General features: G+C 49.2%; 1 protein-coding gene across 3 annotated transcripts in view; it reads left to right on the top strand.

The window, feature by feature from the left end:
* COL5A1 (collagen type V alpha 1 chain) overlaps window positions 1-23,593 on the top strand; it is a 134,629-nt gene that overhangs the window by 57,922 nt on the left and 53,114 nt on the right. For all 3 annotated transcript variants that reach the window (XM_085076863.1, XM_085076862.1, XM_085076861.1), the window contains exons 6-17: window positions 1,144-1,290; window positions 1,405-1,653; window positions 4,496-4,648; window positions 4,933-4,989; window positions 9,013-9,054; window positions 9,254-9,316; window positions 15,450-15,524; window positions 17,162-17,254; window positions 19,973-20,029; window positions 20,828-20,881; window positions 21,468-21,521; window positions 23,017-23,070. In XM_085076863.1, coding sequence (XP_084932989.1) covers window positions 1,144-1,290; window positions 1,405-1,653; window positions 4,496-4,648; window positions 4,933-4,989; window positions 9,013-9,054; window positions 9,254-9,316; window positions 15,450-15,524; window positions 17,162-17,254; window positions 19,973-20,029; window positions 20,828-20,881; window positions 21,468-21,521; window positions 23,017-23,070 — 1,098 coding nt within the window. The remainder of the gene's footprint in view (window positions 1-1,143; window positions 1,291-1,404; window positions 1,654-4,495; window positions 4,649-4,932; window positions 4,990-9,012; window positions 9,055-9,253; window positions 9,317-15,449; window positions 15,525-17,161; window positions 17,255-19,972; window positions 20,030-20,827; window positions 20,882-21,467; window positions 21,522-23,016; window positions 23,071-23,593) is intronic.

Here is a 23,593-nt window from a genome sequence, read left to right as displayed (position 1 = left end):
TGATCTGAATTTCATTTTGGCAGAAATGCTCCTGAGTCATCTCCAGGAGCTGCTGTGCCCAAAAATTTTCTATGAAGGCTTTACCTCAGGTCTTTTCTCTAAAAACAGAGAACACAGAAAATAGCCTGGTGCTGGACACATTTTTATTTTTGCTGCCCAATTAGAAATGCCTGGGTGTGGCTGATTTCCAGAAGAGCATCACCCTAATTCTGTGCTTTTTTAAGAGCTCCCTGCTTTGCTGTCTGGCATCCTCTCGGGCTGATTTTACTTTCAGACCTGCAGGGTCAGGGAATCCCCATGCACCAGCAGTGCCATCAACCCTCTGAGTTTATCTTTGGGATTAAATTAATCCCTCACCTAAGCAGGGCTTTGGGATGCTCCCAGCGAGGCTCAGCCCCGGGGAAGCGCTTCTGGAGAAACAAGAAACGAGACAAAACAGTGCTTGGGTGCAGTCAAAACCCACAGCAGCAGGAAAATAAAACTCTTCTCTCAGAGCCAGCAGTCCAACAAGAGCTGGCTTGTCCTGGGGCTGTGTTGCTCCGTGGAGGAAGAGCTGCTCCACGCTGCTGCCAGGAGAGCTGGGCTGGCGAGGAGCTGTCTGTGCCCAGCTGGAGCCAGAGGCTCTCTTGGGCTGCTTCCTGAAGAATGACTGACTCCTTGTGGAGGAGGCTGTGCTTTTCCAAGCCAGTTGGGATGGGAAGTCACAGGGGTGATATTGGGGAGGAGTGGGAATGGTGTCACTGCTGCTTGGAGTGACTGCAGGGCTGGAGGGCTTCCTGTCCCTCTTTTGGGGTCAGATGGGGCAGAGCTGGGAGGCTCAGCAGGGCAAGGTTAAAGAAACATCAAAGAGTCACGGGGTTGGGTTGGAAGGATCTTAAAGTTTATCTAATTCCAAGCCCTTGCCATGGGCAGGGACAACTTCCACTGTCCCAGGTTGCTCCATGTCCAGCCTGGCCTTGGACTCCTCCAGGGATGGAGCAGCCCCAGCTGCTCTGGGTGATCCATCCCAGGGCCTCCCCACCCTCCCAGGGGAGAATTGCTCCCAGATATCCACTCTAAACCTGCCCTCTGTCAGTGGGAATGTCCAGAGGATCAGGGTGCTGGGTGCTCCCTCCTCATTTCCTGCTCCTCCTCTCCTCACAGTACACAGATGGAGAGGGAGAAGGTGACACTTACTACTACGAGTATCCCTACTACGAGGATGTGGACGAAGCTGTCAAACCTGAAGCCCCCACCACCAAGCCAGGCCCTCCAGAAGTGGCTGCTGGAGAGACACCCGAAACCAAGCAGGTACTGAGGCAGGTCCTGGCAGGGGTGAGGCTGATAAACCTTTCTGCAAGGGGAGGGTGACCCAGAACGGTGTTGTTTCTCTGACTGTGGTGTTTCATTCCCCACCTGCAATAGGATTATCCTGCTCCCACAGCACCCCCCGAGACAGGGAACCCTGGGAGGCAGCCCAAGGAGGATGGAGCAGTGGAGGATCCCCTGGTTGACGAGTACAACTACGAGACCATCAACGAGGAGTATTTTACCCCAATGCCCTACGAGGATATCAACTACAACGAGGAGATCGATCCCCAGGGTGGCCTCACTGAAAATGCAGTGGAAGCTGAACTCCCCACCAGCACTGTTGTCACCTACAACGACACTGATGTAATTTTAATTCATTTCCATTTTTTCTTTTTTTAAAAATTTTATTAATTCTGCTGTTTCCTAGCCCTGGAAGCAAAGGAGACGTGAGCAGCCAGATGGTAAATCCATGAGTGGTTCAGGCAGCTGCTGGGAGAGGAAGTTTCTTGTAAAATGTTTTCACTCCAGATATTTCAGGGTGGGGAACGCAGATATTTAGAATTTGGTGAAGGATTATTCCCCTGGAAAAAGCTGCTCATATTGACATCTGCATTTCCTTGGGTGAAGTGGTTGCCTGACAAAAAGAGAAATGAGGGTTGCTGTTACAATCTCAGTAAAAGCCTTTTATCCCAAAGTTATTAATATAAATCCTTAAAATGTTGATTTGCTGGGGAACATCAATATTTTTCATTTTGCCATTCCAGCTGAAAAACATCCTTATATTTTTCAGTTTATTTTTTTAAAAAAAACATCATTTCAACACTGGGACAAAGGCTTGATTCCAAAACTGCTGGGTCCACCTGGCATGAATCCCTTTGTTCTGTGCATGAATTTTCTCATTTCAGACCCCCCAGCTGTTTCTGTTGGAATATTTACATTTTTATCTCCTCACACTTTGATATCCTTCAGCTGAAATGTTGCACTTGAAATTCTTTTAAGTCTTGTCCAGTTCTTGCTTTTTATTTTGGTGCTCAAATGGGTGAAGGTTGATCTCAACTTTGGATGAATTTTTGGGAGTTAGGTGCTGTGGAGCTCATGCGGAGAAATAATGACATTAAACAGGCAAATTTTTCTTTATCCAAGGGAATAAATAATGGGATAACATGGAATTGTTCAGGGTTGGATGGGGCTTGGATCAACCTGCTCCAGTGGAAGTGTCCCTGCCCATGGCAAGGGTTTTGAACTGGATGAGCTCTAAGATCACTTCCAGAATTCCATGTTCCTCTAATGCTTCCAAACCCCACCTTCCCTCTCAGGAAGAGCTTCAGGGTGGTTTCTGTGGGGTTGTTTCTGTGGGGTTGTGACAATTCCAGGCTTTCAGGGAGGTGGCAAAAGAGACAGCAAAAGCTGGCCAGGATGCTTGGTGTTGGAAATGTGAGGGAAATGTCAGGAGAAGTGTCCAAGCAAAGATGTGAGCAGCTGGAGAGAGGCAGGTGCTGATCCAGCCACCCCCAGGGCAGGGGATCCCTCCAGAGGAGGATTAAATAGCCCAAAATGATCCACAGGGAGAAATGGAAAAGGCTGCAGGAGCTGAGGGAGCCAACCTGAGGGAACCCATGGATGGGAAGGTTTTCTGTTTCCTGACCAAGAGCCAGAAATCTTTGGCCAAGTTTGGATTTTCTAACAGAGAGGAATTAAAGATTGGATGGAGTGACCTTAAAAAAATAAAGGAAGAGGAAGTAGGAGGCTTAAGGGTTTCTTCAGTTGTTAGGAAAAGGAAATAGAGGAGGAAGGTTCAGGTGGGGAGCTGCCCAGTTATTCCAAATATCATCTTTCCATGCAAATAGACCTGGGGACCTCAATTAAAATATCAAACCAGACTTCTTGGATATTCATTTCAAGACAGGCAATTTGCTGTGATCCCCAAACCCTTAAAGCCAGATAAGATTTTTTAGATTAGGGTTTTAAGGTTTCAAAGTGCAGAACTAAGTAAAATATTTGAGCCAGGATAAAAGGGATATGCGATAGCAGTAGATGCATTTGAACCAAAGGAAAAAATATTTTGACTTTTCCAAGTTTTCTAGTTGAATAATTGCCAAATTATAATTTCTGCCAAAGCCAGTTGGTGTTTGCAGAGGTAAGAGAAGGTGGGGTGATGATTGCTGTAGTTCTAGGCTTTGTCTTAGTTTAAACCCTCCTGAATTTGGACCAGATGCTCTTGCTTGTGGGCTCTGAGTAATTTTGGCACAGAAAGGAGGTCTGGAGGCAGTGATGGCACTGAAGTGATTTTGAATTCGTAGTAATGAGGAGGTATTTCTCCAGGAAGCACTGGAAACAATTCAATTTACAGACTATTTTGGTCACTACCTGGATGAGAAAGGAACCAAATAAATACCAGCAGCACATGTTGTTCTTTGCAGCTCAGAGCAAGGGGTGCCAAGGGGCTGGTAAAAGCACAGGGATGTGGAGAGGGGCAAGGAAATTCTGCTCCTTGTCTGGATGTCCTTGCAGTGCTCCACAGCATCTGCTGGGGGAAGGACTGGGAGAGGATTCAGGGATGAAGGCATCAGATTTGTAACAACTCCTGCTCCTTGGACGAGCCCAGGCGCAAATTGGATCCCAGACTAAACAAACAGGAGGTTTGCAGAGGAGAGAACTGGGATTTTTCCACATTTCCTGCTGTAACTGGACACTCACAACGACACACTGTGGGTTTGATGTGCATCTGAAATGTGGGAACGGATGTGGGACTGCCTGGGCTCGATAATCCAGCGTCTCCAGCACGGAGGGATGAGGAGCACTTGGAGCTCCAGCCTTCCATTACCTCTTCCTTCAGGCATTTGGAGGCTGCAGGATCCTCCTGACAGGAGCTTTGTGTTGGGTTTTGTTTTCCTCACTGCAGCTTTTCTGCTCGCAGTGTTTTATTGGGGATCAGCAGAGAAATCCCAGGGAAAGCCAGGGTGTGTATTTGACATGAAGCTTCTCCCATCTGTCTCCCTGCTGCTGGAGGATTCCCTTGGAGGTCACTGGAGACCTAAAAACCCCAGAATTTAATTTTCCCCAGGTTTCTCCCTTGTCACCATTATTATAAATCACCCTTCCTTTGCAAAAATCACTCCTCTTAATACAACAACACATTGATATTCCAACACGTCCAGCCAGGAGAGAATTCCAGCCTGACACCTCACTGCTCTTTCCTCTCCAGGCTGCTCAAGGAGGGGACGACCTGGATAAGGATTTCACTGAGGAAACCATCAAGGAATACGATGGGAATTATTATGACAATTACTACGACAGGACAGCCTCTCCCGACATCGGCCCCGGCATGCCAGCCAACCAGGACACCATCTACGAAGGGGTGAGAGGGATTTCTGTTCCATCCAGGGGAAAAACTGCTTCCAAACGTTCGTCCTTCCATAATTTAGAGCAGATTTAGTGATGCAAAAAGCAGTGGAAGCATCATCTCGCTTGGGTTCACCCACCTGCAGCGCGGGTTTGGGAAAGGAGGATCTGCTTTGGGTTTTTTCCTGGGTGAAGCTCAGCAGAATTGTCCTAAAATCTGCAATCCTGCTGGGATTGGTGATGATGATGATGATGATGATGGTGATGTCCTCTCTGACTGTCTGGCTTTGTGTCCCACAGATCGGTGGCCCCCGGGGGGAGAAGGGACAGAAAGGGGAACCTGCCATCATTGAGCCGGTAAGGACCGCCTGGGGTTTGGGGTTTTGTTGCTTTTTTCCCCACAGAAAAAAAAGGTGCAAAGAGTTTCTTCTCGCTGAGGCAGCTGGGAGGAAAACTTCCCATGAAGGAATTCCTCGGTTCATTTAAAAATTTCTAATATTAAGCACTGCAATGATAGAATTTTTTTTTTAAAGCTTCAAGAAGTGACCTAAATCATGAAGGAAGCGCAAGAATTCCCATGAAATCTCCCATTTAGCAAAACCAAGGTCTCATCCCTCGGGAGTTTGCAGTGATCCACAGCCATGGCCAGGTCATACCCTGCCCTGCCCTTGCACTTGGGGCTGCCTTTAATTGTGCCACCAATGGGCTCATTCCCTGTGGAAATGAAGGGCTCTGGAGAGGAGAGCTTTGTGCCCCACAGTCCCCCAGCAGGAAACCCTGTGTGTCTCAGCAGTGCAACCCACTGTGCTCTCTCTTGCTGTTCCTAGCCTGCTTTTGAGGTGTTTTTCTCTCTCCAGAGCAATTCCAAGCTGTCTGTGCTCTCTGCAGAAGCTGTGGTGCCCAACCTGAGGTGGGGAAGGAACTCCTGCCCCGTGCTGGGGTTGGCTCAGGGGATCCTGCTGGGTTGATTCCCATCATTTTTTCACCTCTCAGTTTGTCAGGATGCCCTGGTGCCCCCATTGCTGCTGCTCGCCAGGCTGGGATTGGGGATCACATCCTTTTGGGGATCACATCCTTTTGGGGATCACATCCTTTTGGGGATCACATCCTTTCAGGGATCACATCTTCTAGGGGATCACATCCTTTTGAGGATCACATATTTTAGGGGATCACATCCTTTCAGGGATCACATCCTTTTGGGATCACATCTTTTAGGGGATCACATCCTTTTAGGGATCACATCTTTTAGGGGATCACATCCTTTTGGGGATCCCATCCTTTTGGGGATCCCATCCTTTTGGGGATCATTTCCTTTTAGGGATCACATCCTTTTAGGGATCACATCCTTTTAGGGATCACATCCTTTTAGGGGATCCCATCCTTTTGGGGATCACATCCTTTTGGGGATCCCATCCTTTTGGGGATCATTTCCTTTTAGGGATCACATCCTTCTGGGGATCCCATCCTTGCCCCCACCTGCCCCCAGCCCAGTCCCCAGAGGGCTGAGCCTGCTGGCTGCACACAGCAGCTCAATTAACCTAATTTTCCTTGGCAGAAGGCCAGCTCAGCACCCAGCCTTGCAGCAGCACTTCCCATCATCCTGAATCCATTCTTCCCCTTCTTATTTTTACCTTCTTTCCCTCTTCTGCCTGAAATTCCTGCAGGTAGTGGGGAGAGGAGCCAAGGAAGGAGCTGGGGTGCAGTTGTGTGGCTTGAAAACTCCAATTAAGCCCCTTATAAAAAACATTTCTGACCTCTCCTTCCTTCTCCTCCTTTCTGGGTCTCTCGCTTTGCAAACAAAAGGAGGAGCCAGAGATTTCCTTATCAGAGGGGTGGGAAGGGCGGGAAGGGGGGCAGGCAGACCCCACGGAGATGATGGCAGAAGCCCAGCCTGAAGAGCTCCAAAGCGAACCAAATAGTTAAGTTTAATCATCCAGAAGGAATTTGGCCGCCTTTGCTATTTCAAAACACTGGAGCATGGATGGCTTTTGCCAGAAAGTAAACAAGACCAAATGCTGCCTCGTCCCTCTCCGTGCAGCTCCTCTCGAGCAGGGAAATTCGGATTTGCTGCGCTCTTTAGCTCTTTTTATTTATTTTATTTTGTTTTTTTTTTTAAATTTTTGGTGGGAGCTGCGGGAGAAGGGAAATCAAACCCAAGCACCACGTTGGATTCTGCTGGATTTTCACCCCTTCCCGTTGAACCTGGCTGTCCTTCAATCCTTGCTCGGTGCTGACACTTGCTGGAGGCAGCAGGGCAGGGCAGAGCAGGGATGGAGAGCATCCCAAACATCCCAGCTGTGGGGCCATCGGGCTGCTGTCACCTCCCCGGAGCCCTCTGGCATTTTTGGGAGACCCTGGTGCTCAGGGTTTGCTCAGCACTCTGCTTTTCCACAGCATTTTGGGCTGTTTGGGCTGTTCTGGTTGTGGGTGGTGTGTGAAGTGAAGCCTCACCCTGTTTTCCCCAAGGACAATCCCAAATCCGTGGTGGGTTTGCTCTCCTTGGTGGCATCCCCCACTCGTGCTGTCCCCAAATCCTCCCACATGCCCATCGCTGAAGGTTCCTTGCCAAGGAGAATCTCCAGATGTCCCCGAGGCCAGAGCTTGACAGAAACCAGCAGACGAAGATGGGAAGATGCCAAGGATGTTTGCATCCCAAACAGGCTCATTATCCCTGACTCTTCCCTCTTTGCAGGACTGACATGGGAAGCAGAGCCTCGGTTCTCTCAGCCCAGCACCCCAAAAATCCCCTGGGGAGCCCTGGCTGGGCTGGGATGCTGTTTTAGTTTCTATTTTAGAACCTGGCACAGCAAAATGGGGCATCACTGGTCCCAACAAGGATGGATTTTGGGGTGTCCATATTCTGAAATCTCAATAAGGATGGATTTTGGGGTTTCCGTACTCTGGGATCTCAATAAGGATGGATTTTGGGGTTTCCATACTCTGGGATCTCAACAAGGATTGATTTTGGGGTTTCCATACTCTGGGATCTCAACAAGGATGGATTTTTGGGTTTCCATAGGCTGAGATCTCAATAAGGATGGATTTTGGGGTGTCCATAAGCTGGGATTCTGGGGTTTCCCTGCAGGCTGAAGGCCAAAGGTGTGTAGAATTCACCCTAATTCCCACCCAGGGAAATATTTCCATGGCTGACCCTGCAGTGGGCTCAGGGTGAAGCCCATGACCTCAGTTCCTGCCTGCTGAGGAGCTGCAGAGGCCCTGCTCTGGTGGCAGCAGCACTTTTCCCCTCACACATCCCACTGCAGCCAGAGCCAGACCTTCAGTGGGATTTTCAATGCTGTGGTGATGCCCAGGAAAGGCAGAAAACAGAGCTGGCTGAGCATTGGTGGTGCAGGAGCACTGGGGGAAGCAGAGCTGGTCATTTTAGGGTGTTTTAGGGGTTTTTTTTTGCTGCTCTGGGGCAGGAATGCCTGGATTTTCCTGCAGACATTTCAGATTCGTTCTGCTCAGCCCTGGCTGCTGGGATGGGGTCAGATGAGGCTTTTGGCACCAGAGCCTGAGAACAGTTTAGGGTGACCCCAAAGCAGCCCCAGCACTGCTTCTCCAACTGCTCCCCCACGGATTTTTCCAGGATTTCATCCCTTAGGAGAAATGTCCCCGTTTGCCACAGGTGAGCTGGGAATTGCTGGCTCAGCTTTATCCCTAATCCACTTCTCCCTGTGGAACTTTGCCCAAAACATCCCTCTGATGCCTCCTGGAAAACATTTTCCAGGTGGATTTTCCAGGTTTCTTTCCTGTCTCTTACATACTCATGAGGGTAAAAAAAAAAAACCAAAAAAAATCCCACAAACCTCAATTTTCCTGAGTAAATGATAGATCTGATCTAAAATGATGACAAAATATTGAGATTGAGCAGGCTGGAGTAACATTATTCCAGCATTTTTTCCCACACAGTGATTTCCTACGCTCACAGAGGAAATCACAGCGTGCAGTCTGCTGGAAAAAAAAAAATTTCAAAAAATACACCTTGCAATTTGATTGCTAACTTCTTGTTAAGCTGTTTAGGGCTAGGAACAGCTTTTCCCTCAAGCTCCAGCATCGTCAAGGCTGGAAAAGCTCCAGGATTTGCTTTTCCCTGGATGTGAGCAAGGGGGGAAGGTTGTGATGGGGAAGGTGCTGGGGGTAAGAGCTGCTCTGCTGAGCCCTGTGGGATTTAAATCCACATTTTTTGGCTTTTCCAAGGGTTTCCTGCACCTCTGGGAGATCTCATCCAGAGGGAGTGCAAACCCTCCAGCTCTGGGATGTCCCAGTGGAGCAGCAAGACCTGAAATATTTAAGAACAACTAAGCTCTGGGCTTTTCCCTGTGCTCAAAATCGCTTTGAGGATGTGTCTAATCACTTTTTTCCCCTTTTTTCGCTCAGGGAATGCTGGTTGAAGGCCCCCCAGGTCCCGAAGGCCCCGCAGTAAGTGACATTTTCCCCCTGCTCCGTGGCTCTGTTGCTCCCATCTGCCACCCATGTGCACAGGGAGGGCTTTGGGGTGGATTTGCTGGTGCAAAAATAAACAGAAAGCTGGAAATCTTTTCCTGCTCGTGGTGGAAATCTGCTGCAAATAACAACACGTTTTCCTGGCTCATTTTTCCCTGGTGTTTTTCTCTGCCAGGGACTTCCAGGACCTCCAGGACCGACTGGACCTGTGGGATTAATGGGTGACCCAGGGGAGAGGGTGAGTGACCACAGTTTTCTCCTTTTTTGCTGGAGTTTGGGGTTGGTTTGTGTGGGTAAAGTGGGGCTGTGGGGGATCCCTGGAGCCTTAAAATCCTATTCATCCTGGAACAGCAATTCCCTCTGAGTCAGGCCCAAAAAGGAGCTCATGGTGGGGTACAGGGCAGAGCTTTGCCTCCAGGGGCAAAGGGTAGGGAAAATGAGGTTTATTAAACTGTTTTCCAAGTTCAAACCAACAGTGAGGCTGAAAACTCTCTGCTGCTCCCAGAGCAGGATCTGGGCTGTGGCACTGGGCAAGCAGCAGCAGCAAACACAGAAATAATCCTTGGCACAGGGAAATGGAGTTCAGGCTGATCCTGCCTCCTCATTCCAGCTGCTGGAACGTCCTGGCAGAAGGTTTGGCTTCTCATGGGCCCAGGGTGGCCCTGGGGTCACACCAGGGTCCCTCCCTGTGACTTTTCAGTGTCCCAGAGGGAAAGCAGCTCTTGTGTAGCGCTTCACCTTTTCCCTAGGTGCATCACAGGTCTGTCCCAGCGAGCAGCAGGGGCTGATTTATGTCCTTCAGCAATGCCATAACTCAGGTTTGGATGTTGCTGTAAATCAGATTTGTCCCTGGCAGCCTCTGCTTGGGTCTCACCAAAGGCAGCTCCTCCCGAGTGCTTCTGGGGGTTGTGACCCCAAATCCCACACTTCAGCGCTGTGTTTCTGTCAGAGAAATGTAGTTATTTGTTACTGCTGAGGCCTGGCACAGGGGACATTTACCTGGCATGAGTAAATCCGTGGATTTCAGCTGATTGTGGAGCAAAACCAGCAGAGTTTGGAGGTTGATTGATACCTTGGTGTTGAGGACAATCAGGTGTGTGTCCAGAACAGCTCCTGGAGCTCTGCTGCTCCAGCTGGGAATGATTCCAGCAGCCCCAGAGGGACAGAACCAATGTGCCACAGGTCACAGGCAGGCCTGGGTTGGGTCTGTTTTCCCTGGAAAGTGCAGGAGGGAGGGAGCAGCAGTGCTGCAGATCCTGGGAGATGCTCCAGAACACTCCACGTCCCACTGCTGTCACTGCTGTCACTGCTGTCACTGCTGTCACTGCTGTCACTGCTGTCACTGCTGTCACTGCTGTCACCCAGCAAACCCACAACACCTCTCACAGGAAGGGAGCTCTTATCAGCAAACACTTCCCAATCTGATCCCTGAGCAGTTTTCCTGGCAGATAAGGCAGCTCCCTGCCCGGGGCAGGCTGTTGATCCTTCATGGATCCAGCAGCTGATTCCTGGATGGGAAAAACATCCCGTTTGGGTGCCCAGAAGGGTCAGCTGGGGTGACCAGGCACAGCCTCGTGGTGTTTGTAGGGCTTCCTGCTCTCCTGGCAGATATTTTGGCTTGGATAAAGTGGGGAAAGGCAATGCCCAAATTCAGATGGGGAGGTCTGGCTGGATGAGGGGAGTTGTGCTGGTCTGAGGGGTTTTCCCACAGCTGGTTGTTGTTGGAAGTGCTGCTCAGTGTTTGTGGCCTTGATTATATTTTTTCTTTTTTTAAAAAAATTGAGTTACCTGCGACCCAGAAAGAGCAGAAGGGAGAATCCACTCCATTGCAGATCAGAGCAGGATCTCTGTGCTCCCAAGGATCTCCCCTTGGCCTTGTTTAAAGTGCTGCAGTGATGTCCCTGCAGTGGCCATGTCCATGTCCACGTCCCCTTTTCCTTCTGATGTACCCACAGTGCCAAATAAAACCACTGAGAGAGATAAAATCACTGCTAGCCTGCACTAGGAGGCATCTCCTGAGGTTTTGAGGTGCACTTGAGGAGATTCCTCAGGTTTGGGGCATCCCTGTGCCAATGTCCCCAACCTGAGCCCTGGATTTTTTTTAGAGAAGGTTCCTTGTTGTCTCCTTGGTCCCTGTGGGCTCAGCTGGAGCCCTGTGGCTGCTGCATTCCCAGTTTTCCCCTGGATTATGCTGGCAACAGCCTCACCTCATCTGCACTGCTGCTGTGGTTCCTGGGGGGTGGGATGGAGCAGTAATCACATTTCTTGTGGCTGTGACATGATTGAGGACAAGGGGCTCTGCCTGAGCGCCATCGATCCTCCAAAGTCAATACAGCTCAGCCTGGCAGCCTGGGCCACCAACTGCTGCTGGGCTTAACCCTTGGGCCACCAAACTGTGCCTGGGCTTAACCCTTGGGCCACCAACTGCTGCTGGGCTTAACCCTTGGGCCACCAAACTGTTCCTGGGCTGGGATTAACCCTTGGGCCACCAAACTGCTGCTGGCCTTAACCCTTGGGCCACCAACTGCTGCTGGGCTTAACCCTTGGGCCACCAAACTGTGCCTGGGCTGGGCTTAACCCTTGGGCCACCAACTGCTGCTGGGCTTAACCCTTGGGCCACCAAACTGTTCCTGGGCTTAACCCTTGAGGCACCGCATTCCTGCTCCAGCACCAGGAGCTCTGCAGCCTCAGGTTCAGAATTCCTGCAGGGTGGGGGAGCTGGGCACTGCCCCAGCCATGGTTTGCATCTCTCAGTGGCCCAGGATGAGCCAAAAGAGCCCTGTGGCTTCACCCCATTCTTGGTTAGTCTCCATCCTGCAGGAGCCCTGGTGATGCTCAGCTCTGCCTTCTCCTCCCCTCCATCCCCTGCTGCATTCCTGGCAGGCTGGATGGACCCAGGGGACAAGGGACTCTCTTTGTGTCACTTGTCCAGGCAGATGCAGCCATTTGCTGGCCAGGCTCCTTTGGAACAGCCCTGCAAAGCCAGGCAGCAGCAGACACTCTGTCCCCAGTGCTGCTGCTCCACACCCTCCAGTGAAAGGAATAATTTGCATTCTAGCACAGGCTGCACGTCCTGCTTTTGCCAGTGTCCAGAACAGAGTGTAACACAACCCATTGTGCAGAGATAAGTGATGAACTCGCCGAGCCAGGAGCTGCGACTGCATTAAAACCCTCCTTTTCAATTAGAGCAGCTCCTCTTTTAATTTGTTTATTATTAACCCCGAGCCGAGCTCATGAATTTACATGACCCTTCCCTGCTTACAGTGAGGAGCATTCCCTCTGCCTGCATCTGATAGAGAGACCTTTTCATTTGCAATCAGGCAGGTGCAGTGAATTAACACCCCGACAATAGGCAGCTCTGTTCATGTTGGCCAACACTCGTTTGGCTCTGCTTTACTCCTCACGTCAGCTCCTCCCTTCATCCCAACATCTCAGAGGCACAGAGGAGTTGGTGTCAGAGCAGAACTGAGGAGCAGCCTGGCTGTGGGAGGCTGCAGAGGGCTCAGAGCGGGGAGGATGCTTTGGGATGGATTAGGCAGCTTTCCTGGAGCAGTGGGAAGAGGGAAATATGGTATTTTAAAGACCACAAAGCTGTTTCGTGGAGGCTACAGACTGGGAGGAAGGAAGTGGGAAAATGTGTTGTTTTGAAGGAGATGAGCAAACTGCAGCTCCCTCACCCACCCTGGTGTTTGTTGGGAATTTTGGGGTGTCTGGGTGCTCTGGGGGGTCACCACACCTTGGGGACAGGCTGGTCACAAAATACCTTCCAAAACCACACAGGCATTGAATCCCAAAGGACTTACTCCCCTGGGGGTTGTTCTGCACCTCAAAAGTACAATAGGATCCCTAAAAATCCTAACTTGCCTTCTGAATATTTCCAGTGTGCTGTTTTTCCCCAAGTGCTGCCTTAACTAGGAGATCCCAAAAACTGCAAGAAACATCTTCTATTGTATAATTTTCTGACCAGGGCTGAAAAATAATCAGGGAGAGAGAGAGACACTCGGTGAATTTTAAGGCTGCTGGTCCCACTGTCACTGCCTGCTGCTGGAAGAACAAACACCCCCACAAACACCACACAAACACCCCCAGGTTTCAGGTTGAACCATTCCCTTGAAATACTGCCCCAGTGTTTGCTCTCAGCGTGGCATTTTAGAGCACTGCACCAAATGCAAGCTGAAGTCCCCATCCCTGCCTGCTGTATATCAGCAAATCCCTATTTCCATAATGAGAGCCACGCAGATTTACACCCAGACCCTGGCAGGCTGCATTTCTTCCAGGCATTCATGAATTTAAATTTCCAAAGTGCTTTATGGGGTTGATTTTTCCTCCATTCCGTTGCCCCCCCTTCCCTCCCCTCCTCGCCGGTCCATTCCACCAGGAAAAGACCTCCCACACCCCCCCTGAAACAAAAAAAGAGGCATTTATGGATAAAAGCACTGCATCAACACTTGTCAGGAGAGATAAACAAGCTCAGTCCTGCTCCATCAGAGGCAGGCTTGGAGTTAAAGGAGGAGAGGGAGAGAAAAGGAAGTTTATTATATAAAACAAGCCTGGCCTGAATTATTTGTGGTGTTTGTGCTCCAGCAGAGGGGTCTGGGATGGGGTTTTGGGGGATTCTAGGCTGAGCACACTGTGGATGTCCCACCACGAGCCTGCCTGGAGAAATGGATGTGCTGGATGGTCTGCAGTCCCCCCTGGGCTCTGCTGGGATTTTTCCCGGAGTTTTTTTTGCTGATCCATCACTGGCTGCAAGCAGGGCTGGGAGAGGAGTTGTAATTCCAGGCTGGTCGTGGTGCAGAGCTGAAACTGGGCTCTGCAGGGCTCTGGCTCTGCCCTGTCCTGGTGGGACAGCTGGGGACACCACAGCTGGGGACACCACAGCTGGGGACACCACAGCTGGGGACACCACAGCCCTGGCCAGGCTAGGACAGGGACAGCTCCTCACCCCACCCGGGGCTGGGCTCTAATTTAGTGCTGGAAATGTGGATATCAACAGTTTGGGTTCCTTTTTAGGGGAAGGCAGTGAGGGAATTGGGAAGTTGGATGTGGAAGAAGAGGGAGCAGAGAGGTGTGGGATGGAGAGATCCTGCTGGAAGAGTGTGGGGCGAGGATAGTGCAGCAAATGGTTTGGTTTGGTGGCCTGTTGGATTTTTAGGAATTTTGGATTTTTAGGAATTTTTTGATTTTTAGGAATTTTGTTACCTCTTTGTCTTTCCCTCCTCCCTTTCCCCCCTTTCTACACCTCCCTGTAGGGTGAATTTAGGACGTCCTGGCTTGTTGGTGTCCCTGTGGCTGAGATTTGTGTCAGGATTTTGTATTTACCATTTCCTAACATCTGAACAGGCTGCAGGCAGGTTGAGGAGACTGAGAACTACAAAGATGTTCATTGCTTTCCCTTCCGAGAGCGTTGGTTCTCTATAAATTGATTTATTATTGGTGTTTATTAAATAAATTGATCTCCAAGCCATCAATCTTGAGCTGTTGGCCACAAAATGAACAGCAGAGCTTCTCTTGGCCTTACTGAGATGTGGTCAAGTCCCAGTTGCCTTAAGCTGCTGGGAAAATTGCAATTAGACAGATTGATGTCATCCTCATTTGCATGTGGGATCACTGGGATGATGTGTCAATCTGGGCTAACCTCAGCTTTTTTTGCCAAATTGGGAAAGCAGATAATCTCTGGGCTGCCTTGGGGAGAATTGGCCATATTTGATTATTTATGGCTTCTTCAGGAGATCTTGCACTGCACACTCGTTGCTTTGTGGGAGTTAAAGAGACTCCACTGGTGTTTTAATCAGCAGAGCTCCATGGAGATCCACGGATTTGGGCTGATTTACAGCCCCTGACAGCATCACTCCACTGCAGCTGCAAGGAGCCTCAAAGGACTCAAATATTAAAAAAAAAAAAAAAAAAATAGAGAGAAAGAAATGAAATGGCCCAGCTGATTGAACATGCATGGAAAAGAATTTATCTCTCTTCATGTCTCTCTCACTGACCCTGAGTTAGGAAGTTCCTAACTAAAAAAAAATTTTTTTCTTCTTGATAGTTTTTAACAGATCCAACTAAATGCTGCTTCCATTCACTTGGAGCATTGCAGGGACTTGGATTGCTCAGTCCAGAATTGCACCTGGAAATAGGTGGGGGGGCAGGAGGAAGATGAGAAAATTAAGAAAATTTAAGAAAAACTGTGTGTTCTTACAGATGTGCATTTGCCCTGGCTTTGGGATACCTCCGAGCTCAATCCCTGTCATGACAATATCATGATATATCCCTTCACAGCCCCAGCTGCTGATGTATGAACATAACTGCCATGGTATTTTAGACACAACTCAAATGATATTTTAGAAGTTTATTTGAATTTCCTCTCCTTTCAGGGCCCACCTGGGCGCCCAGGTCTCCCAGGAGCAGATGGATTGCCAGGACCACCAGGGACAATGCTGATGCTGCCTGTGAGTACAAAGAGAGCTAAAAAATACTTAAAATGAGTCTGTTTTCTTGGTTTTGCTGCTGTTTAATGCCTCTCCTTGCAGAGGTCTCCCATCTCCTTTACCCCGAGGATAAAGGGTTTTTTCCTCGGGATAAAATGGTTCTAAATTGGAAATTGACTTTTTGCAAAGCACTGGAACTCCTTCACTGGTCAATAGCACACACAGGTTAAAATTTCCAATGATGGATAATGATAGAAATCCTGCAATATCCCAAGGTGGATATTTATTGTCCACAGGGATCATTAAATCCAACTCCTAGCACTGCACAGGACAACTCCAAAAATCCCACCCTGTGCCTGAGAGTGTTGTCCAAACATTTCTCAGCCTCTGAGTGAACTGAAGTGTTTCTGACTGGACAGAGAGGGACAAGAGCCATGAAGAACCAACTGAAGACACCCCAGGAGCCAAATTTCCAAGCAGAGTCCTCCTTCCTGCAGTGAGGAGCCTCTGACAGCTCTCCAAAAATGCCAAAATTTGAATCACCTGAATGAATCCAGCTGTTTTAATGCTCAGTGCCTAGAGTTGCACCAAAGCTACAAATACACGAAGAACAGAAGCTAAAAATTCTTAAGGCTAAAAATTCCTAAGGCATTCTTACCTGGGGACAAACCCTCAGGTCCAGAGTGCACATCTGGCTGCAGCTGGGATGTGTGGATGGAGCTGCTCTGCCACTCAGAGCTGTTGGTAGACTTTAACATGGAATTTTGGGGGCTAAAATAGGCTAAAAATCCAAATTTTTGAAGCACCCAAAGTCTGGTATTTGGGCAAAGTGGCATGAGAAGCTCAGCCTGTGCCTGGGGCAGGTGGGAGCTGCACAGATAATCTGAGGCAACCCCAGGTCTAGGGAATGGGAGAACTGGGAGAACTGGGAATGTCAGCTCTGGGAGAACTGGGAATGTCAGCCTGGGAGAACTGGGAATGTCAGACTGGGAGAACTGGGAGAACTGGGAATGTCAGCTCTGGGAGAACTGGGAATGTCAGCCTGGGAGAACTGGGAATGTCAGACTGGGAGAACTGGGAAGGTCATCCCTGGGAGAATTGGGAATGTCAGCTCTGGGAGAACTGGGAAAGTCAGTGCTGGGAGAACTGGGAATGTCAGCCTCGGAGAACTGGGAATGTCAGCCTGGGAGAACTGGGAATGTCAGCTCTGGGAGAACTGGGAATGGCAGCCTGGGAGAGCTGGGAATGTTACCCTGTGAGAACTGGGAATGTCAGACTGGGAGAACTGGGAATGTCAGTGCTGGGAGAACTGGGAATGTCAGACTAGGAGAATTGGGAATGTCAGCTCTGGGAGAACTGGGAATGTCAGCGCTGGGAATGTCACCCTGGCAGAGCCCCGTGCTGCTGCTGAATGTGCCCTGGGAGGTCCCCAAGGCCACAGTCCCCCTCTTTGTGCTGCACCCCGGGCTGGCAGCACTCCCCATGCCCAGGCAGAGCTCCCTTGGTGGCCCTGAGCTGGGTGACCCCAGGGCTCTGGGGTTACTGGGACAGGCTGGGAGCACTGGGATGGGCTGGGGGCAGTCATGCTGAACGGAGCTGCTGTGAGGGTTGAGGAGGGATGGCAAACCTGACCTGCTTTGTCCACCTTGTTCCCCCAGTTCCGCTTCAGCGGAGGAGGAGACGCTGGCTCCAAGGGACCCATGGTGTCAGCCCAGGAGGCACAAGCCCAGGCCATCCTGCAGCAGGCCAGGGTGAGTCTGGCAGCTGGGAGGGCTCTCAGCAGGGAGAAAATGCAGAATTTATTGCGAGAAAGCAGAAGAAATGTGTCCCATCTCTGGTGGAACTTCTCCCCTGGCTGGATTGCACCTGCATGGTTTGGGGTTTTGGGGTTTTATTGATAACCAGCAAGGCTGCAGGTCGTGGCAAGCTGGTATCAAATATCAAATATCAAATCCAAATATGCCTTTGGCTGCATGCAGTGGCCACACAGATCTGTAGGTTTCATTATATTTTTGTTTTCAAGGTCCATAGGAACTGCTGAGGTTGTGCTCAAAACATTTCCTTATTTTTGCATGGTTTTTCCCCAGTAAATCCTCATAATGAAATGTTTGTCACAGATGGAAGCTGCTCCCAGCTCCAGGAATCTCACCAGGCAGATTTGTAATTTAATGTATTTTGCTGGGAATACACGATGACTATCCCTACAACATTATTTTTTTTCCCTCGGATGACCTTATTGATTGACGTTCAAATCATCCCTGGCTGGCTGGAGAAACAAGATTGGCACGTTCCCAGCACAGCTCCTGAGCCCTGCCTGGATGAACACCTCTGTAAAAAAAGGCTTTGCACTCATCTGTTCAAAACAAAACTTCATTTGTAGCCAGTGCAGCTCTGACATTTTCCTTCCCTGCCTGCTTGTGGGAGTTTCCCTGAGCGCTGACATTTCAAAGCAGAGATGCAGGAGGAACCCCAAAATTCCCTCCCTGCTGTGTTTGCCTCCATCTTGCCCAAAAGGGCAAATTCTGCTATAAATTGCCCAAATTCTGCTATAAATTGCCCAAATTCTGCTATAAATTGCCCAAATTCTGCTATAAATAGCCCAAATTCTTTGCAAAGAAGGAGAAAATCAAAGCTGTTTTAGGGCAGCAGTTCCCAAAGGGACACAGCTTTGGTGATGTTTTCTTTGGGGCAAACCCTCAGCTCCAGAATCCACATCTGGCTGCAGCTGGGATGTGTGGATGGAGCTGCTCTGCCACTCAGAGCTGTTTGTAGACTTTAACACGGAATTTTTTGGGGGCTAAAAGAGCCTAAAAAACCCAATTTATTTCGCCCTCGAATGGGATAAAACCCATGTCACCCCCTGCTGGGTGGCACGTGTCCCTTTTGGGTTTTTTAATGAGGTGTTTGGCTTAGCTGGGGTTTTCCTGCTTTCCACCCTTTTTGCAGAGGAGTTGGAATTTTTACAATTCAGGCAGAGTACAGAGCCCTGATCCCCCCAAACACTGCATTTTCCTGTCCATTAACCTTGTGCTGACGATAATATCCTGGATTATGTTCCTGGTGTTACCTTGTCAGTCCTAATCTCCAGCCTGCCTGGGTTTGTTCCATCAGAGGTTTTATTTTCCTGGGAAATAGGGGGTTTGACCTGAGAAACGTTTCAGGAGAAGCATCTGCTTTCTCCAACTTAATGCTTTTATTCTTTTTTTTTCTTCTGCCTGCTGAAAATTGGGATGTACGAAAAACAAAGGTCCTCCCTTCCCTCACTCAAAGTCCCCTTTTTATTTAAATTTTCAGGTTTAGGGGAAAAATTTTAAAAAATAAATAAAATCCTGGATAATTTTTTGACTGTGGATGCAAAGCTGAATATTTCTAGAAAGAAAAATAATCAGTTTTTCGGCGAATTTAATATTTTTGCCTGAAAAGCATGATGCTGAAAGGGAAATAAATCTCAATTTTTTGGTGGGTAACTACAGGACACAACAGTATTGGAAAAAGTCCCTCAGCAAGGATAACCTTATTCCTTTTTTGGGCTTGTTTTTCTCGTTATCACCGCCGTTAATTGCATGATTAGGTTGATTTATCCCCTTAAAAATTTGGCTTTCATTAGGCACCACACGTTGTTGCAGCCAGCAGTGGCTCAGAGCATCTCCCTCTTTAATGGGGTGTTGTAAAAAGATGCCACAGAACCCATGATTTGTGCAATATTTCTGCCATTCCAAGCGCAATCGCGGGTAGATTTTAATTACCGGAGTACACAGATAATTACGACTCTGTGAAAGTGTTGGGTTGTCACGAGGGAACAAATTGTCTGAGGGTTGTTTTAAAGCATGGCCCAGCTCCATTTCCCACCATGGAAATGGCTGGATTGATGCAGAGTTAACACGACTCCTTAATTATGGAGCTAAAAGCCCTCTGTGTTCAGCTTGAATTGGAGCTCAGCTTGGAGGAGATTAAGTAGTAACCAAAAAAAAAAATAAAAAGGGAAAAATTCCTCTAAAATTGAACTACCAGGAGCGTAAAAAAAGAAGTTTTGCTGAGCTGAAGTGGGATCATGAATATTTCTGTCCTCTCAGCAGATTCATGAATAGAAAGTCCAGAGGCTTGCATGGAATAATAGAATGGTTTGGGTTTGAAAGGAAGATTAAATCCCATCTCATTCCAAGCACTTCCATGGCCAGGGACACTTCCCACCATCCCAGGCTGCTCCAGGCCTGGCCTTGGACAATTCCAGGGATCCAGGGGCAGCTGCTCTGGGCAAAATGAAATTTTTTTCACATTTTCCTATTTGTGAGTGCAGGAAGAGTCCTTCTGCTTCAGGTGAGGGCAACACCTGAAATTCCCAGGGGATGTGGACGTTGCTCCAAGGATCTGTGGGCTCAGGGCATGGAGAGAACCTGTGGCTGGTGACACAGAGGTGGCTTTGTCCCACTGCAGCCACCAAGAGACACCTGATTGTCCTTTTCTTGCAGCTGGCACTGAGGGGACCAGCAGGACCCATGGGGCTGACGGGGCGGCCAGGCCCGATGGTGAGTGATGGGATTAGGGGGATGGAGCTGGGGAGGGGTGGGATTTGGGGGATGGAGATGGGGATGGGATTGGGGGAATGGAGATGGGAACTGATGGAGTGGTGGGGATGGAGTTGTGGGAAGATGGAGCTGGGAAGTGATGGGCTGGGGAGGAATGGAATCAGTGGGGATGGAGCTGGGAAGTGATGGAATTAGTGGGATGGAGCTGGGGAGGGGTGGGATTTGGGGGGATGGAGATGGGGAGTGATGGGATTGGTGAGGATGAAGCTGGGGAATGATAGAATTGGTAGAGATGGAGCTGGGGAAGGATGGGATTTGGGAGGATGGAGCTGGGTAGGGATGGAGCTGGGGAGTGATGGGATTGGTGGAGATGGAGCTGGGGAGGGGTGGGATTGGGGGGATGGAGATGGGAACTGGTGGAGTGGTGGGGATGGAGTTGTGGGAGGATGGAGCTGGGAAGTGATGGAATTGGGATGGAGCTGGGAAGTGATGGAGCTGGGGAGGAATGGAATCAGTGGGGATGGAGCTGGTGGGGATGGAGCTGGGAAGTGATGGAATTAGTGGGATGGAGCTGGGGAGGAATGGAATCAGTGGGATGGAGCTGGGGAGGATGGAGCTGGGAAGGAATGGAATCAGTGGGATGGAGCTGGGGAGTGATGGAATTGGTGGGATGGAGCTAGGGAGGATGGAGCTGACCCAGTCATTGTCAGCTCTGGGTGCATGAAAAACTCTTCCCTATCAATCTTCCCCCTGGCTCTCTTATGGAAAAACGTAATTAATCCTATTCTCTGTCCCAAGGGACCCCCAGGCAGTGGAGGGCTGAAGGGAGAAGCTGGAGAAATGGGACCTCAGGTGAGTGTGGGGGAGCTGGAGAAACCAAGGGTGGAGCAGCCAGTCCTGCTGGAGATGCTCCTGGGAAGCAGGGATTCAATAATCCTGTGTTTGCCATGGAAATGTCCCTCCAAGTGTCCCAATGCAGCCTCTGGATGGGATTTTAATCCAGCAGTGTAAATCTCTGCAGGTCTCTTCCTGGAAAGACATCCATGGAGGAGTCCTGGAAGTAAAAGATAGTTTGGAGTGTGGAGAATTCCCTAATGCTCAGGATATTGTCCTTCCAAGCCTTAAATCCTGCATTAAGGGGAAGTTCCCGTTTCCTGAGGGTGAGGGAAGTGATTTATGGGATGCATCTCCACCATGTGCTCGCAGGGCAAAATCTTCCTTGTGGATAAACAAGGCAGATTTTCCTTCAATTCCTGTTCAGGGTTGCTCTCAGGGATGTTCAGGGATGCCCTTCCCTGGTGTTTGGAACCACCAGCTCTGCTCCAGGGATTCATTTCAAAGCCCTGGTGGCCCTGAGAGCCCCAGCAGTGCCTGATGGGACACCAGCTCTGCTCCCTTAAGTGACACCATTTCTTCCTCTCTCCTTGATTCCTCGCAGGGTCCACGAGGCATCCAAGGTCCTCCCGGTCCGGCAGGCAAGCCTGGCCGCAGGGTGAGTGTCCTGGCAGCTGCTGACAAGGCAGGAGCTGCAATTTCGGCTGGAAAGTGCTCCTGCTGCCAAACAATCCCCGAGCAGAGAGGGCGTTGCACAAGAGCAGGCTGGAGGCCAGGCTGGGCTCGGCCAGCACCTCTCCGGCCATCTGGGAGGACAGAATGTGGATGGGAGTTAAAATCTGGGAGGGCAGAATGAGGATGGGAGTTAAAATCTGGGAGGACAGAAATGAGGATGGGAGTTAAAATCTGGAAGGATAAAAAGGAAGATGGGAGTTAAAATCTGGGAGTACATAAAGGAGGATGGGAGTTAAAACCTGGAAGGATAAAAAGGAGGATAGGAGTTAAAATCTGGGAGGACAGAAATGAGGATGGGAGTTAAAATCTGGGAGAACATAAAGGAAGATGGGAGTTAAAATCTGGGAGAACATGAATGAGGATGGGAGTTAAAATCTGGGGGATAAAAAGGAGGATGGGTTTTAAAATCTGGGAGGACAGAAAGGAGGATGGGAGTTAAAATCTGGGAGGATAAAAAGGATGGGAGTTAAAATCTGGGAGGATAAAAAGGAGGATGGGAGTTAAAATCTAGGAGGATAAAAAAAAAGGATGGGAATTAAAATCTGGGAGAACACAGAGGAGGAGACTTAAAATTTGGGAGGACATAAAACAATGATAGGAGTTAAAATCTGGGTGGATACAAAGGGGAATGAGAGTTAAAATCTGGGAGGATACAAATGGGGAGGAGAGTTAAAATCTGAGAGAACACAAATGAGAATGGGAGTTAAAATCTGGGAGAATGCCAAGGAAGATGAGAGCTAAAATTTGGGAGAATGCAAAGGAAGATGAGAGTTAAAATTTGGGAGAATGCAAAGGACGATGAGAGTTAAAATCTGGGAGAACCCAAATGGGGAGGAGAGTTGAAAGGCAGTGTGGGGGGAACCTGAAGGCTGCACATCCCACTCTTTCTGCTGGGATTTTGGCTCTGTGGTGTTGAGGCTGCAGCTGCACAAATGCCTCACACTGGCCTGCAGTCCCCACTGCTGGTGTGGGAGGAGAATCTAATCCCCAGATGGGATCAGGTGTAAATCCTGCCCTGCCTTCATCCCAAATGCTGATTTTGATTTCACACCACCCTCCTCCTCAGCGTGCCAGAGGAAGGAATGATCAGCTCTGGGGTGTGTGTGACCCACTCCTGCCTTTCCTGACAGAGCAACTCTCATTTCCATTTGCAGCCACCATCATCAGCATCTCTCCAAATGTGCTGGGAGATCATTTTCCCCCATAAAAATCAATGACCATGGCTCAGCACCTCATGGAGCAAAGTGGCTTCGCTGCCATTTATCTCCCACCTCTCATTAGCTCCTGGATGTTTCCTCAAACACAGAAAAGGGATTTTTTTGCTGCTCCCCAGCCTGGGAGCTCTGAAATAAATAGAGACTTCACTAAACTCTGTCTCAGGGTTGGATTTGGGTTTGATTTGCTGCTCTCTGTTGCAGGGACGAGCTGGCAGTGATGGTGCCCGGGGAATGCCAGGCCAAACAGGACCCAAGGTAAAAAAAAAAAATCGACTTTTTTATGGATTTTTGGGGAATCTGCCTCTGCTTTTTAGCAGGAATGATCTGAGGGACACGTGGAAAAGGAGCTCACCTCGCTTGGAGGAGGTTGTGAGGAGGTCAAGAGACTCCTGTGAAATCACAGAAGTTAAAAGAGGGAAGCCAAACACACTCCAAGGAGGCGGAATTGCTATTTTTTCTTTTCCTGTTTTTTTTTTTTCCAATGCCACTGTTTTTTAATTGCTGGGTGAGACACGCTGCCTCGCTCGAGAATGAAACATGCTGCGGTTGTAGAACAAATACTTTAGACTCCCAATTACAAAAAACAAACAAGAATGAGTGGCTGGAAAGACTCTAGAATACAACCACCAAAAAAAAAAAAAACCACCTATTAACCGGGTGAGGAAGTGTAGGAGGCGTGGGGAGGAATTTTAATCCCTTTTATTTTTATTTTTTTTTAAATGGGAGACAAAATCCCTTCATTCCACTGGTGTTATCAAGCAGGAAAGAAGCTGCTGCT

Source organism: Lichenostomus cassidix, chromosome 17 (assembly GCF_008360975.1).
Source record: "Lichenostomus cassidix isolate B80296 chromosome 17, HeHo_3.0, whole genome shotgun sequence".
Lineage (NCBI taxonomy): Eukaryota > Metazoa > Chordata > Aves > Passeriformes > Meliphagidae > Lichenostomus > Lichenostomus cassidix.
Note: the sequence above shows the minus strand (reverse complement) of the source record. Positions and strands in the feature narration are given on the sequence as shown.